We start from the raw sequence: 12,500 nt of genomic DNA, 5'->3' as shown, positions 1-12,500 counted from the left end.
ACAGGCCCATAGAATATAATGCAGCACAGGCCCATAGAATGGAATGCAGCACAGCCCCATAGAATATAATGCAGCACAAGCCCATAGAATATAATGCAGCACAGGCCCATAGAATGGAATGCAGCACAGGCCCATAGAATGGAATGCAGCACAGGCCCATAGAATGGAATGCAGCACAGGCCCATAGAATACAATGCAGCACAGGCCCATAGAATATAATGCAGCACGGGTTCATAGAATGGAATGCAGCACAGGCCCATAGAATGTAATGCAGCACAGGCCCATAGAATACAATGCAGCACAGGCCCATAGAATATAATGCAGCACAGGCCCATAGAATGGAATGCAGCACAGCCCCATAGAATATAATGCAGCAGAGGCCCATAGAATGGAATGCAGCCAGCCCCATAGAATATAATGCAGCAGAGGCCCATAGAATGGAATGCAGCCAGCCCCATAGAATATAATGCAGCAGAGGCCCATAGAATGGAATGCAGCCAGCCCCATAGAATATAATGCAGCAGAGGCCCATAGAATGGAATGCAGCCAGCCCCATAGAATATAATGCAGCAGAGGCCCATAGAATGGAATGCAGCCAGCCCCATAGAATATAATGCAGCAGAGGCCCATAGAATGGAATGCAGCACAGCCCCATAGAATATAATGCAGCAGAGGCCCATAGAATGGAATGCAGCACAGCCCCATAGAATATAATGCAGCAGAGGCCCATAGAATGGAATGCAGCCAGCCCCATAGAATATAATGCAGCACAGTCCCATAGAATATAATGCAGCAGAGGCCCATAGAATGGAATGCAGCCAGCCCCATAGAATATAATGCAGCAGAGGCCCATAGAATGGAATGCAGCACAGCCCCATAGAATATAATGCAGCAGAGGCCCATAGAATGGAATGCAGCCAGCCCCATAGAATATAATGCAGCAGAGGCCCATAGAATGGAATGCAGCCAGCCCCATAGAATATAATGCAGCAGAGGCCCATAGAATGGAATGCAGCCAGCCCCATAGAATATAATGCAGCAGAGGCCCATAGAATGGAATGCAGCCAGCCCCATAGAATATAATGCAGCAGAGGCCCATAGAATGGAATGCAGCCAGCCCCATAGAATATAATGCAGCAGAGGCCCATAGAATGGAATGCAGCCAGCCCCATAGAATATAATGCAGCAGAGGCCCATAGAATGGAATGCAGCACAGCCCCATAGAATATAATGCAGCAGAGGCCCATAGAATGGAATGCAGCCAGCCCCATAGAATATAATGCAGCAGAGGCCCATAGAATGGAATGCAGCCAGCCCCATAGAATATAATGCAGCAGAGGCCCATAGAATGGAATGCAGCCAGCCCCATAGAATATAATGCAGCAGAGGGCCATAGAATGGAATGCAGCCAGCCCCATAGAATATAATGCAGCAGAGGCCCATAGAATGGAATGCAGCACAGCCCCATAGAATATAATGCAGCAGAGGGCCATAGAATGGAATGCAGCCAGCCCCATAGAATATAATGCAGCAGAGGGCCATAGAATGGAATGCAGCCAGCCCCATAGAATATAATGCAGCAGAGGCCCATAGAATGGAATGCAGCACAGCCCCATAGAATATAATGCAGCAGAGGCCCATAGAATGGAATGCAGCCAGCCCCATAGAATATAATGCAGCAGAGGCCCATAGAATGGAATGCAGCCAGCCCCATAGAATATAATGCAGCAGAGGCCCATAGCATGGAATGCAGCCAGCCCCATAGAATATAATGCAGCAGAGGCCCATAGAATGGAATGCAGCCAGCCCCATAGAATATAATGCAGCAGAGGCCCATAGAATGGAATGCAGCCAGCCCCATAGAATATAATGCAGCAGAGGCCCATAGAATGGAATGCAGCCAGCCCCATAGAATATAATGCAGCAGAGGCCCATAGAATGGAATGCAGCCAGCCCCATAGAATATAATGCAGCAGAGGCCCATAGAATGGAATGCAGCACAGCCCCATAGAATATAATGCAGCAGAGGCCCATAGAATGGAATGCAGCCAGCCCCATAGAATATAATGCAGCAGAGGCCCATAGAATGGAATGCAGCCAGCCCCATAGAATATAATGCAGCAGAGGCCCATAGAATGGAATGCAGCCAGCCCCATAGAATATAATGCAGCAGAGGGCCATAGAATGGAATGCAGCCAGCCCCATAGAATATAATGCAGCAGAGGCCCATAGAATGGAATGCAGCACAGCCCCATAGAATATAATGCAGCAGAGGGCCATAGAATGGAATGCAGCCAGCCCCATAGAATATAATGCAGCAGAGGGCCATAGAATGGAATGCAGCCAGCCCCATAGAATATAATGCAGCAGAGGCCCATAGAATGGAATGCAGCACAGCCCCATAGAATATAATGCAGCAGAGGCCCATAGAATGGAATGCAGCCAGCCCCATAGAATATAATGCAGCAGAGGCCCATAGAATGGAATGCAGCCAGCCCCATAGAATATAATGCAGCAGAGGCCCATAGCATGGAATGCAGCCAGCCCCATAGAATATAATGCAGCAGAGGCCCATAGAATGGAATGCAGCCAGCCCCATAGAATATAATGCAGCAGAGGCCCATAGAATGGAATGCAGCCAGCCCCATAGAATATAATGCAGCAGAGGCCCATAGAATGGAATGCAGCCAGCCCCATAGAATATAATGCAGCAGAGGCCCATAGAATGGAATGCAGCACAGCCCCCCCCCCCCCCCAATAGCTCCACAATCCAGTCATCACTCATTGATAAAAAAAAAACACTCTACTCACCTTTCCTCCTGCCCCGCGCTGCTCTGGCTCTGGTCTCAGCAGTCGCAGTCTGCCCGCCCGGTCACACAGCAGGTGCGCAATGATATGACGTCATCGCGCACCCGCAGTGTCAGCGGCAGGCAGAGCGGGGAATGATGGGAGAGGAAGCGTCAGCAGACGCTCTCTCCTCCATCATTGCATTCAACTGTACAGGCGTCTATGACGCCGGTATAGTTGAATGCGGGGCCGGGAGTGCGCCGACAGCGGGGAGAGTGTGCCGACAGCGGCACACTCGAGCGGCCCACTACTGCCACCGGCCCTTCTGGCATTTGCCAGAACTGCCCGATGGCCAGTCCGGCCCTGGGCGCATGTAATAAAGGATTACATCCTGATGTTGACCAGTGCCAGCAGGGCCGTATTTAGACTTTGTGCTGCCCTAGGCACTTTTAGTGCTGTCTCCCCCATTGGTATGACTAAGGGCTCATACTCACATGCAAGAAACTCGGATGAGTGTCGCACATCAATACCCGGCACTGAGATTGGAGACTGTGGCCGCATAGCAGTGCACGCTCCGCTCCTGGGTGCCAGGTATTGATGTGCGATATTCATCCGTGATTCTCGCATGCGAGTATGAACCCTAATGCAGACACTGTCGGCAGTGACTTAGGCTACTTTCACATCAGCGATTTTTGCCATTCGCGGCACACATACATACAGCCCCGCACACACACATACAGCTCCGCACACACACACACATACAGCCCTACACATACAGCTCCGCACACACACATACAGCCCCACACATACAGCCCTGCACACTCACAGCTCCGCAAACATACATACAGCTCCGCACACACATACAGCGCCACACACACACACAGCTCCGCACACACATACAGCACCGCACAGGCACACACATACATACAGCTCCACGCACACAGCTTTGCACACACACACATAGCCCCCCACACACAGCTCTGTGCACACACATACATACAGCTCCGCTGCCTGCACACATACACACATACAGCTCTGCACACACACAGCTCCGCACACACATACAGCTCTGCACGCACGCACACACATACAGCTCCGCTGCTCGCACACACACACAGCCCCACACACATACAGCTCCGCACACACACACACAGCACCGCACAGACACACACATACATACAGCTCCACGCACACACACACACATACATGCGATACAGCCACATACACACACCAGCACTGGCAATGTTTGCTCCTAGGACCCAGATAGAGTGAGTGGGGGTGTATTATACCCCACCCCCACCACTCACTCTCTAGGTCCTCCGTCTGCCGGGAGCAAAGATCAAACATTAAGGGCTGCTGACTGTGTTTTCATGGCTCCTCCAGCCTCAGGCACTACAGACAAAAACTAGGCTGAGGAATGTGAGGGAAGGGAAGGGGTGAGGACCGTGAGGTGAGTCACAGACAGAGCCGTGCAGCAGGCAGCGCGCGGGCACGAGCACGAGCAAGGAGGGAGATCATTACAGACAGAGACAGTGTACACTACTTATTGTGTATGTACTGCTCTACTGTCTGCGAGTCCTCCAGGCCAGCAATGTGAGTCCAGGACACGACCCAGGGTTGGGACACAGGGCGCCGCCGCTCCACCTCAGCCATCAGTCACAGTCACATTCCGGCCGGGCACCAGTGAGGCTGTGAGCAGGGGCATCACTGTGTCTCAGCAGGGGGGAGTAGGGAGAGTCGGCACCAGCACCACGTGTTCTGGCTGCCTCTCTGCTGCCCCCTGTCTTCAGGAAGGGACGCACAGCCAGAGCCAGGACTAGTATTAAAAAAAAAAAACATTGCTCAGGTGCCCGCCCCAACTTGTTCCCGCCCTAGGCACGTGCCCTCAAGTGCCTAGTGGCAAATACGGCCCTGAGTGCCAGCGTCTGGATCTACTTTGCTGGCGGAGTTAGCGCATGATGCACTCACATACCACTGATAAAGACATCAGCAGCAGCCCCCGTGTCTCCTGTGGTGTATGTGCTCCAGCCCCAAAGGCTCCTATTGTATATATATATCCCAGCCCCAATGTTTCCTATGTGATGTATATCCTCCAGCGACATTGTATCCTGTGTGATGTATGTGTTGTAGCTTCAGAGTATCCTGTTTGATGCATATGAGTCATTCCTAGTGTATCCTATGTGAGGTATAGGCTGAAGCCCCAGTGTCAGAGATATATACACTGCTCAAAAAATAATGGGAACACTTGAACAACAGAAAATAACTCCAAGTAAATCAAACTTCTGTGAAATCAAACTGTCCACTTAGGAAGCGACATTGTTTGACAATCAATTTCACATGCTGTTGTGCAAATGGAATAGACAACAGATGGAAATTATTGGCAATTATCAAGACACACTCAACAAAGGAGTGGTTCTGCAGGTGGGGACCACAGACCACATCTCAGTACCAATGCTTTCTGGCTGATTTTTTTGGTCACTTTTGAATGTTGGTTGTGCTTTCACACTCGTGGTAGCATGAGACGGACTCTACAACCCACACAAGTGGCTTAGGTAGTGCAGTTTATCCAGGATGGCACATCAATGCGAGCTGTGCCAAGAAGGTTTGCTGTGCCTGTCAGCGTAGTGTCCAGAGGCTGGAGGCGCTACCAGGAGACAGGCCAGTACAGAGGAGACGTGGAGGTGGCCGTAGGAGGGCAACAACCCAGCAGCAGGACCGCTACCTCAACCTTTGTGTAAGGAGGAACAGGAGGAGCACTGCCAGAGCCCTGCAAAATGACCTCCAGCAGGCCACAAATGTGCATGTGTCTGCACAAATGGTTAAAAATGGACTCCATGAGGATGGTCTGAATGCCCGACGTCCACAGATGGGGTTGTCTTCACAGCCCAACCCCGTGCAGGATGCTTGGCATTTGCCACAGAACACCGGGATTGGCAAATTTGCCACTGGCACCCTGTGCTCTTCACAGATGAAAGCAGGATCACACTGAGCACATGTGACAGACGTGACAGAGTCTGGAGCGCCATGGAGAGCGATCTGCTGCCTGCACCATCCTTCAGCTTGACCGGTTTGGTAGTGGGTCAGTAATGGTGTGGGGTGGCATTTCTTTGGAGGGCCGCACAGCCCTCCATGTGCTCACCAGAGGTAACCTGACTGCCTTTAGGTACTGAGATGAGATCCTCAGACCCCTTGTGAGACCATAAGCTGGTACGGTTGGCCTGGGTTCCTCCTAATGCAGGACAATGCCAGAACTCATGTGGCTTGAGTATGTCAGCAGTTCCTGCAAGATGAAGGCATTGAAGCTATGGACTGGCCCGCCCGTTCCCCAGACCTGAATCCGATTGAATATATTAAGAAAAAAGGAGCGCACTCAGCTATATTAAGTTGGTGCTGGCTGTACTTGGGAAAAACCCAACAATAAGTCCAATATAGAAAAATCAGCCGCACTCTTATGGTATATCTTTGCAAAAATGTGATGTATTTATTCACATATGTTGAGACAAAATTGTATATATATATACACACACACAGCAGGGAGTATAAACGGAGTAGTAACGTTTCGACCCTGCCTCGGGTCTTTCTCAAACTGCGTTTTCTAGATAGTGTGCAAAATAAGAAGTGTGGTCCCTTTAAGGGCTCCTATTATTGTGATGTCAGGACGTCCTGCTTCTGTGGGCGTGTGACACATCACAATAATAGGAGCCCTTGAAGGGACCACACTTCTTATTTTGCACACTATCTAGAAAACGCAGTTTGAGAAAGACCCGAGGCAAGGTCGAAACGTTACTACTCCGTTTATACTCCCTGCTGTGTGTGTATATATATATATATACAATTTTGTCTCAACACATGTGAATAAATACATCACATTTTTGCAAAGATATACCATAAGAGTGCAGCTGATTTTTCTATATTGAATCCGATTGAACACATCTGGGACATCATGTCTCGCACCATCCACCAACGTTACATTGCACCACATACTGTCCAGGAGTTGGCGGATGCTTTAGTCCAGGTCTGTGAGGAGATCCCTCAGGAGACCATCTGCCTCACCAGGAGCATACCCAGGCGTTGTAGGGAGATCATACAGGCACTTTGGGACCACACACACTACTGAGCATCATTTCCTTGTCTTGAGGCCTTTCCACTGAAGTTGGATCAGCCTGTAACTTCATTTTCCACTTTGATTTTGGGGATCATTCCAACTCCAAACCTCCGTGGGATATCAGTTGTTATTTACATTGATAATTTTTTGGTTTTATTGTTCTAAACACATTCCACTATGTAATGAATAAAGATTTACAACTGGAATATTTCATTCAGTGATATCTAGGATGTGGGATTTTATTGTTCCCTTTACTTTTTTTGAGCAGTGTATATATATATATATATATATTTGATACAATAGAAAAACAGAACGTTATATTTGGTACAGAAACCTTTGTTTGCAATTACCGAGGTCAGACATTTCCTGTAGTTCTTGACCACATTTGCACACACTGCAGCAGGGATTTTGGCCCACTCCTCCATAAAGATCTTCTCCAGATCTTTCAGGTCTTGGGTCTGTCGCTCGGCAACACTGAGTTCCAGCTCCCTCTAAAGATTTTCTATTGGGTTCAGGTCTGGATACTGGCTAAGCCACTCTAGGACCTTGAAATGCTTCTTACGGAGCCATTCCTCCCCGCCCCAACAGATTCAGATCTGCATAATTTAAATTTTTGCTGCTCTCATTCCGATGAGTGGAGAAAAATATGGAACAAAAACCATGTAAATAAACACGGCAAAAACGCATATTTTATGCAGCGTTTTTTCCTGCCATCACATCAAGATTTGCAGTAGAATTTTCAGCTGCAAATCCTGAATGTGTGAAAATAGCCTTAGTCCCTGTCCTGTGTACTCTCCCCCATACATCCATTATAAGTCTGCATTCAAGACAAAAGCAAACCTGGAAAACAGTTGTGAGTAGCAACCTCACTAATATCACCTAACATCACAGCTGCACCAAAGAAAAGCAGCTCCAGCTACCGCATTAAGGGTGAGTTAACTAATGTTTGACCAAAAATAGCAGGGTAGTTTTCAAGTTGATAGTTTTGCCCGGCCCCCGAATGATGACATAAATATCCAAATGGCCTTGGCAGAAAAAAGGTTACCACCCCTGATATAACTGGTAATGATTGGTAACTATTGCAAAACAATGGGGAGACAAAGAGCGCAATAGGGTCTTATCCACGTTACACAGAGGAGAATATACACCAAATTAGCTCACCTGGTTAGGATGAGATTAGAGCATGTAGATAGCGGCTGCTGCAGATCCACAGGTCTTCACCGACCAGAGAAAATAATGTCTTCAAAGGGAAATTTGTAGTTAAAATTCTACGCTGCCGCTAAGATGAATTTCAGGAGAGTATAGTTGTTTCACAGTGGTTTTATTCAACGCGTTTCAGGGGTCTCATGCCCCCTTCATCAGGAAATACCACCAGGTGGTATTTCCTGATGAAGGGGGCATGAGACCCCTGAAACGCGTTGAATAAAACCACTGTGAATCAACTATACTCTCCTGAAATTCATCTTAGCGGCAGCGCGAGATGGTAATGATTGGTGACAGACAACGTAAATCGTGGACCATTGGAGAAGATGAATTGAACAGAGAAGTGAAAAATGTAAACCGCTTAACCTAGTGGCCTAACGTCATAATCCAATTCACTCGAATGTGAAATGCCCTAGATGTGGAGCAGAGGATACACATTTAATGGACATATTTTGGGAATGTAGGTGTTTGGGCTCGTATTGGACAAATACGGTACCTTGTCCAAGGTACAAAGATACAGATATTTTAGGGTGCAACTTCAGGCAGACCGTAAGATATGTGTGTTGAGGTATTTGGGAAATTCAAAGGATTTTTAGCTATTGGATTATGACGAATACTATACCAAGCTCGCAAACTCATTGCATCGCATTGGTTGAATGCTCAGCCTTTGCCAAGAAAAGGAATTAATAAATAGAATGAATGATAACATATGTTTGGAAAAGGGGCTATATAGAAAGAGAAAAGCAACAAAGAAATTTGAAAAAATATGGGGACCCTGGCTGAATGTTCCAGGCCTACCGTCTGGTGCATTGATGAGAGATAGGTAATTAAGTTGTTCTGGTTATCTGGGGGGGGGGGGGGGTTAGAGAGGTATTGGTTTATAGTTTTATAGTTATTAATAAATAAGAGATAAAAATGTTTATATAACTGGATAGTGCTTGCATTTAATGGATAACAATACTGTGATGGCCTTTCATCTATATATATAATTGTCTAAGGGGTACTTCCGTCTTTCTGTCCTTCTGTCACCGTTATTCGTTCGCTGATTGGTCTCGGCAGCTGCCTGTCATGGCTGCCGCGACCAATCAGCGACGGCCACAGTCCGATTAGTCCCTCCCCTACTTCCCTGCACTCACTGCCCGGCGCCCGCTCCGTAATCTCCCTCACACAGGGTTAATGGCAGCGGTAACGGCCCGCGGTGTAACGGGCTCCGTTACCGCTGCTATTAACCCTGTGTGTCCCCCAACTATTTACTATTGATGCTGCCTATGCAGCATCAATAGTAAAAATATGCATATCTATATATATAATTGTCTAAGGGTTTTTCTGTCTGTCTGTCTGTCCCGTTTATTCATTCGCTGATTGGTCGAGGCCTGGCGGCCTCGACCAATCAGAGACGCGGGATTTCCATTATGACATCATCGTCGCCATGCTATGCCCGTCGCTGATTGGTCGAGGCCCAGGCGGGCACAGTATCGACGTAGATGTCATAATGGTTGCCATGGCGACGATGATGTCATAAAGGTTGCCTCGACCAATCAGCGACGGGCACAGTCGGAATCATCATTGTCCCTATACTACGGGGACATGCATATTCTAGAATACCCAATGCATTAGAATCGGGCCACAATCTAGTTAAAAATATTAATAAAAAAAAAAAACCTGCTATACTTACCCTCCGCCGCCTTTCTCGCTCCTCGCCACGCTCCCCGGACCGCTCCATTACAAGCGTCAGCTTGCGGTGAGGTCCCGTCCCAGGGCTGGTGTGCGGCAAGGACCTGCCGTGACGTCACGGTCATGTGACCGCGACGTCTTCATAGGTCCTGCTCCCACCAGCCCTGGCACTTGCAATGGAACTCGGCTTCAGGAAAATGGCCGCCGCGATCTCGATCTGCGCACGCGCGGCATCCCGCGGCATCCCGCCGAGCACTACCATCTGCACAGGATCCCAGGAAGAGGAGAGGCGGGACGCAGAGGAGCAGCGACAAGAATGGTGAGTATGATACACTACAAGGGGCCCTTGGATCGTTAGGTGAGTATGTTTATTTTTTATTTTTTGGACCTGTGACATACGTGCCTCGGTAATATACCACGTCACTGGGCAATATCCTACGTGGCTCTGCTGTATACTACAAGGCTGGGCAATATACTACGTGGCTGGACAATATACTACAAGGCTGGGCAATATACTACAAGGCTGGGCAATATACTACAAAGCTGTGCAATATACTATGTGGCTCTGTGCAATATACTACGTAGCTGCGCAATATCCTACGTCGCTGTGCTGTGTACTATGTAGCTGGGCAATACACTACATGGCAGGGCAATATACTACGTGGCAGGGCAATATACTACGTGGCTAGGCAATATACTACGTAAATGGGCAATATACTACGTGGACATGCATACTCTACAATACCCGATGCATTTGCATCGGGCCACCATCTAGTGTAATTATAAACATGTTGTTGTTAATTGACTGACTTGTAATATTGTTATATATTTTCTCTTATCAATAAAAAAGATCTGATTTAAAAAAATGTATAAACTATATAATATTGATATGTTTTCAATGTAGCATTATTGGAAAATAATTAAGTTATTTTTATTCTTGACAGGTGAATGTACCAGGAGCTCAGAGGTACTTTCAGATTTCGCAACAGATGATCATGGTATTACACCAGATACATATGAAGAACATACCGTTATCTCAGATATACCTCAATCCCTTCTCAGAAAAATACTTTTATCCAACCATTTTGAACAGGTCCTTTCTTCTGCTTCATCAATGACCGATAAGCAAAACAAAAGTCATAGAAGGACCAATGAATCTGAACGAGCTCTTAAACAGGAGAAACTATTTTCATGCTCAGAATGTGGGAAATGTTTTAATAGGAAATTGAATCTCGTAAGACATCAGAAAATTCACACAGGAGAGAATCCATTTTCATGTTCAGAATGTGGGAAATGTTTTAATAGGAAATTGAATCTCATAAGCCATCAGAGAATTCACACAGGAGAGAAGCCATTTTCATGCTCAGAATGTGGGAAATGTTTTAACAGGAAATTGAATCTCATTACACATCAGAGAATCCATACAGGGGAGAAGGAATTTTTATGTTCAGAATGTGGGAAATGTTTTATTGGGAAATCAAATCTTGTCAGACATCAGAGTATTCACACACAGGAGAAGCCATATTCATGCTCAGAATGTGGGAAATGTTTTACTGACAAATCACATCTTATTGAACATCATAGAATTCACACAGGGGAGAAGCCATTTTCATGTTCAGAATGTGGGAAATGTTTTACAAAGAAATCAACTCTTCTTGTACATCAAAGAAGTCACACAGGGGAGAAGCCATTTTCATGTTCAGAATGTGAGAAACGCTTTACAGTGAAAGCAAGACTTGTTAGTCATCAAAGGATGCACACTGGGAAGTAGCAATTTTTCTTTTTTTATCTTTTATTGAAAACGTAAAAAAAATGCAAGTTTTAATAAATTCACACATTTACAAGAAAAATCAATAACTATTTTGAGCATCCTAAGATTATTAGAAAATGTATACAGTTACCAATGATTGTTATTGAAAACAATTAGTATTCATATAATACACCTACGTATGAATCATATATATAGATGTCACGAGGCTTTTCTCAAACATATCCAACTGTCGTGGTGGTGTCAGGATCTGTGGGTTCCACTGATTCAGACACTCCTTTTTAACACTCCATAGATAGCTATGATCAGCACAGAGTGACTTCTAGAGCTGCAGCTTATAGGCAGGTTAGATCTTCGCTGGACTGAGCTTGTTGACTGCATGTGGTAACATACTGTGAGACAACCATTCGTATCTGATTTTTCCCTATTTAAGCTGGATCCACTGTTCAGGAAATACCAGCAAAAAGTTCTCTATCCAGGTCTGGAGAGTTGGACACATCCTGGATATTAGTGGTTATTTCTAAAGTTGTTGCAAGCGGTGTTTGGTTAACCCTTTCCTTTTCATCGAGTTGTCATAATATTTTTTTGTTGCCTTTTGGCTATACACTTTCTATTCCTCTTTTCATTTCCCTGAGAGAGTGTTGTGTGATTGTCCTTCCAATTCTGCCCTGTCTGTCTTGTGTTGTATTTCCTTGGTCTGTATAAGGATTTGTTTAGCCAAGCTGGTATCTCTGGAGATGCAGATATACCCTCCATATCTTTAATTAGATGTGGAGATTTTGTATTTTCTGTGGTGGATATTTTCTAGTGTTTTAATACTGACCGCATAGTACTCTGTCCTATCCTTTCTATTTAGCTAGAGTGGCCTCCTTTGCTAAATCCTGATTTCAGTCTGCGTATGTTATTTCCCTCTCCTCTCACAGTCAATATTTGTGGGGGGCTGTCTATCCTTTGGGGATTTTC

The 12,500-nt window shown here is 46.3% G+C and overlaps 1 protein-coding gene across 1 annotated transcript in view; it reads left to right on the top strand.

Annotated features, from left to right (window-relative positions):
• Nucleotides 1–12,162, top strand: part of LOC143767291 (gastrula zinc finger protein XlCGF66.1-like) — an 81,078-nt gene extending 68,916 nt beyond the window's left edge. The window contains exon 6 of the mRNA XM_077255510.1: nt 10,714–12,162. Coding sequence (XP_077111625.1) covers nt 10,714–11,540 — 827 coding nt within the window. The 3' untranslated portion in view covers nt 11,541–12,162. The remainder of the gene's footprint in view (nt 1–10,713) is intronic.
• Nucleotides 12,163–12,500: the final 338 nt, after the last annotated feature.

This window comes from Ranitomeya variabilis, chromosome 4 (genome assembly GCF_051348905.1).
Source record: "Ranitomeya variabilis isolate aRanVar5 chromosome 4, aRanVar5.hap1, whole genome shotgun sequence".
NCBI classification, from domain to species: Eukaryota; Metazoa; Chordata; class Amphibia; order Anura; family Dendrobatidae; genus Ranitomeya; species Ranitomeya variabilis.
This window is presented reverse-complemented; position numbering and strand designations above follow the sequence as displayed.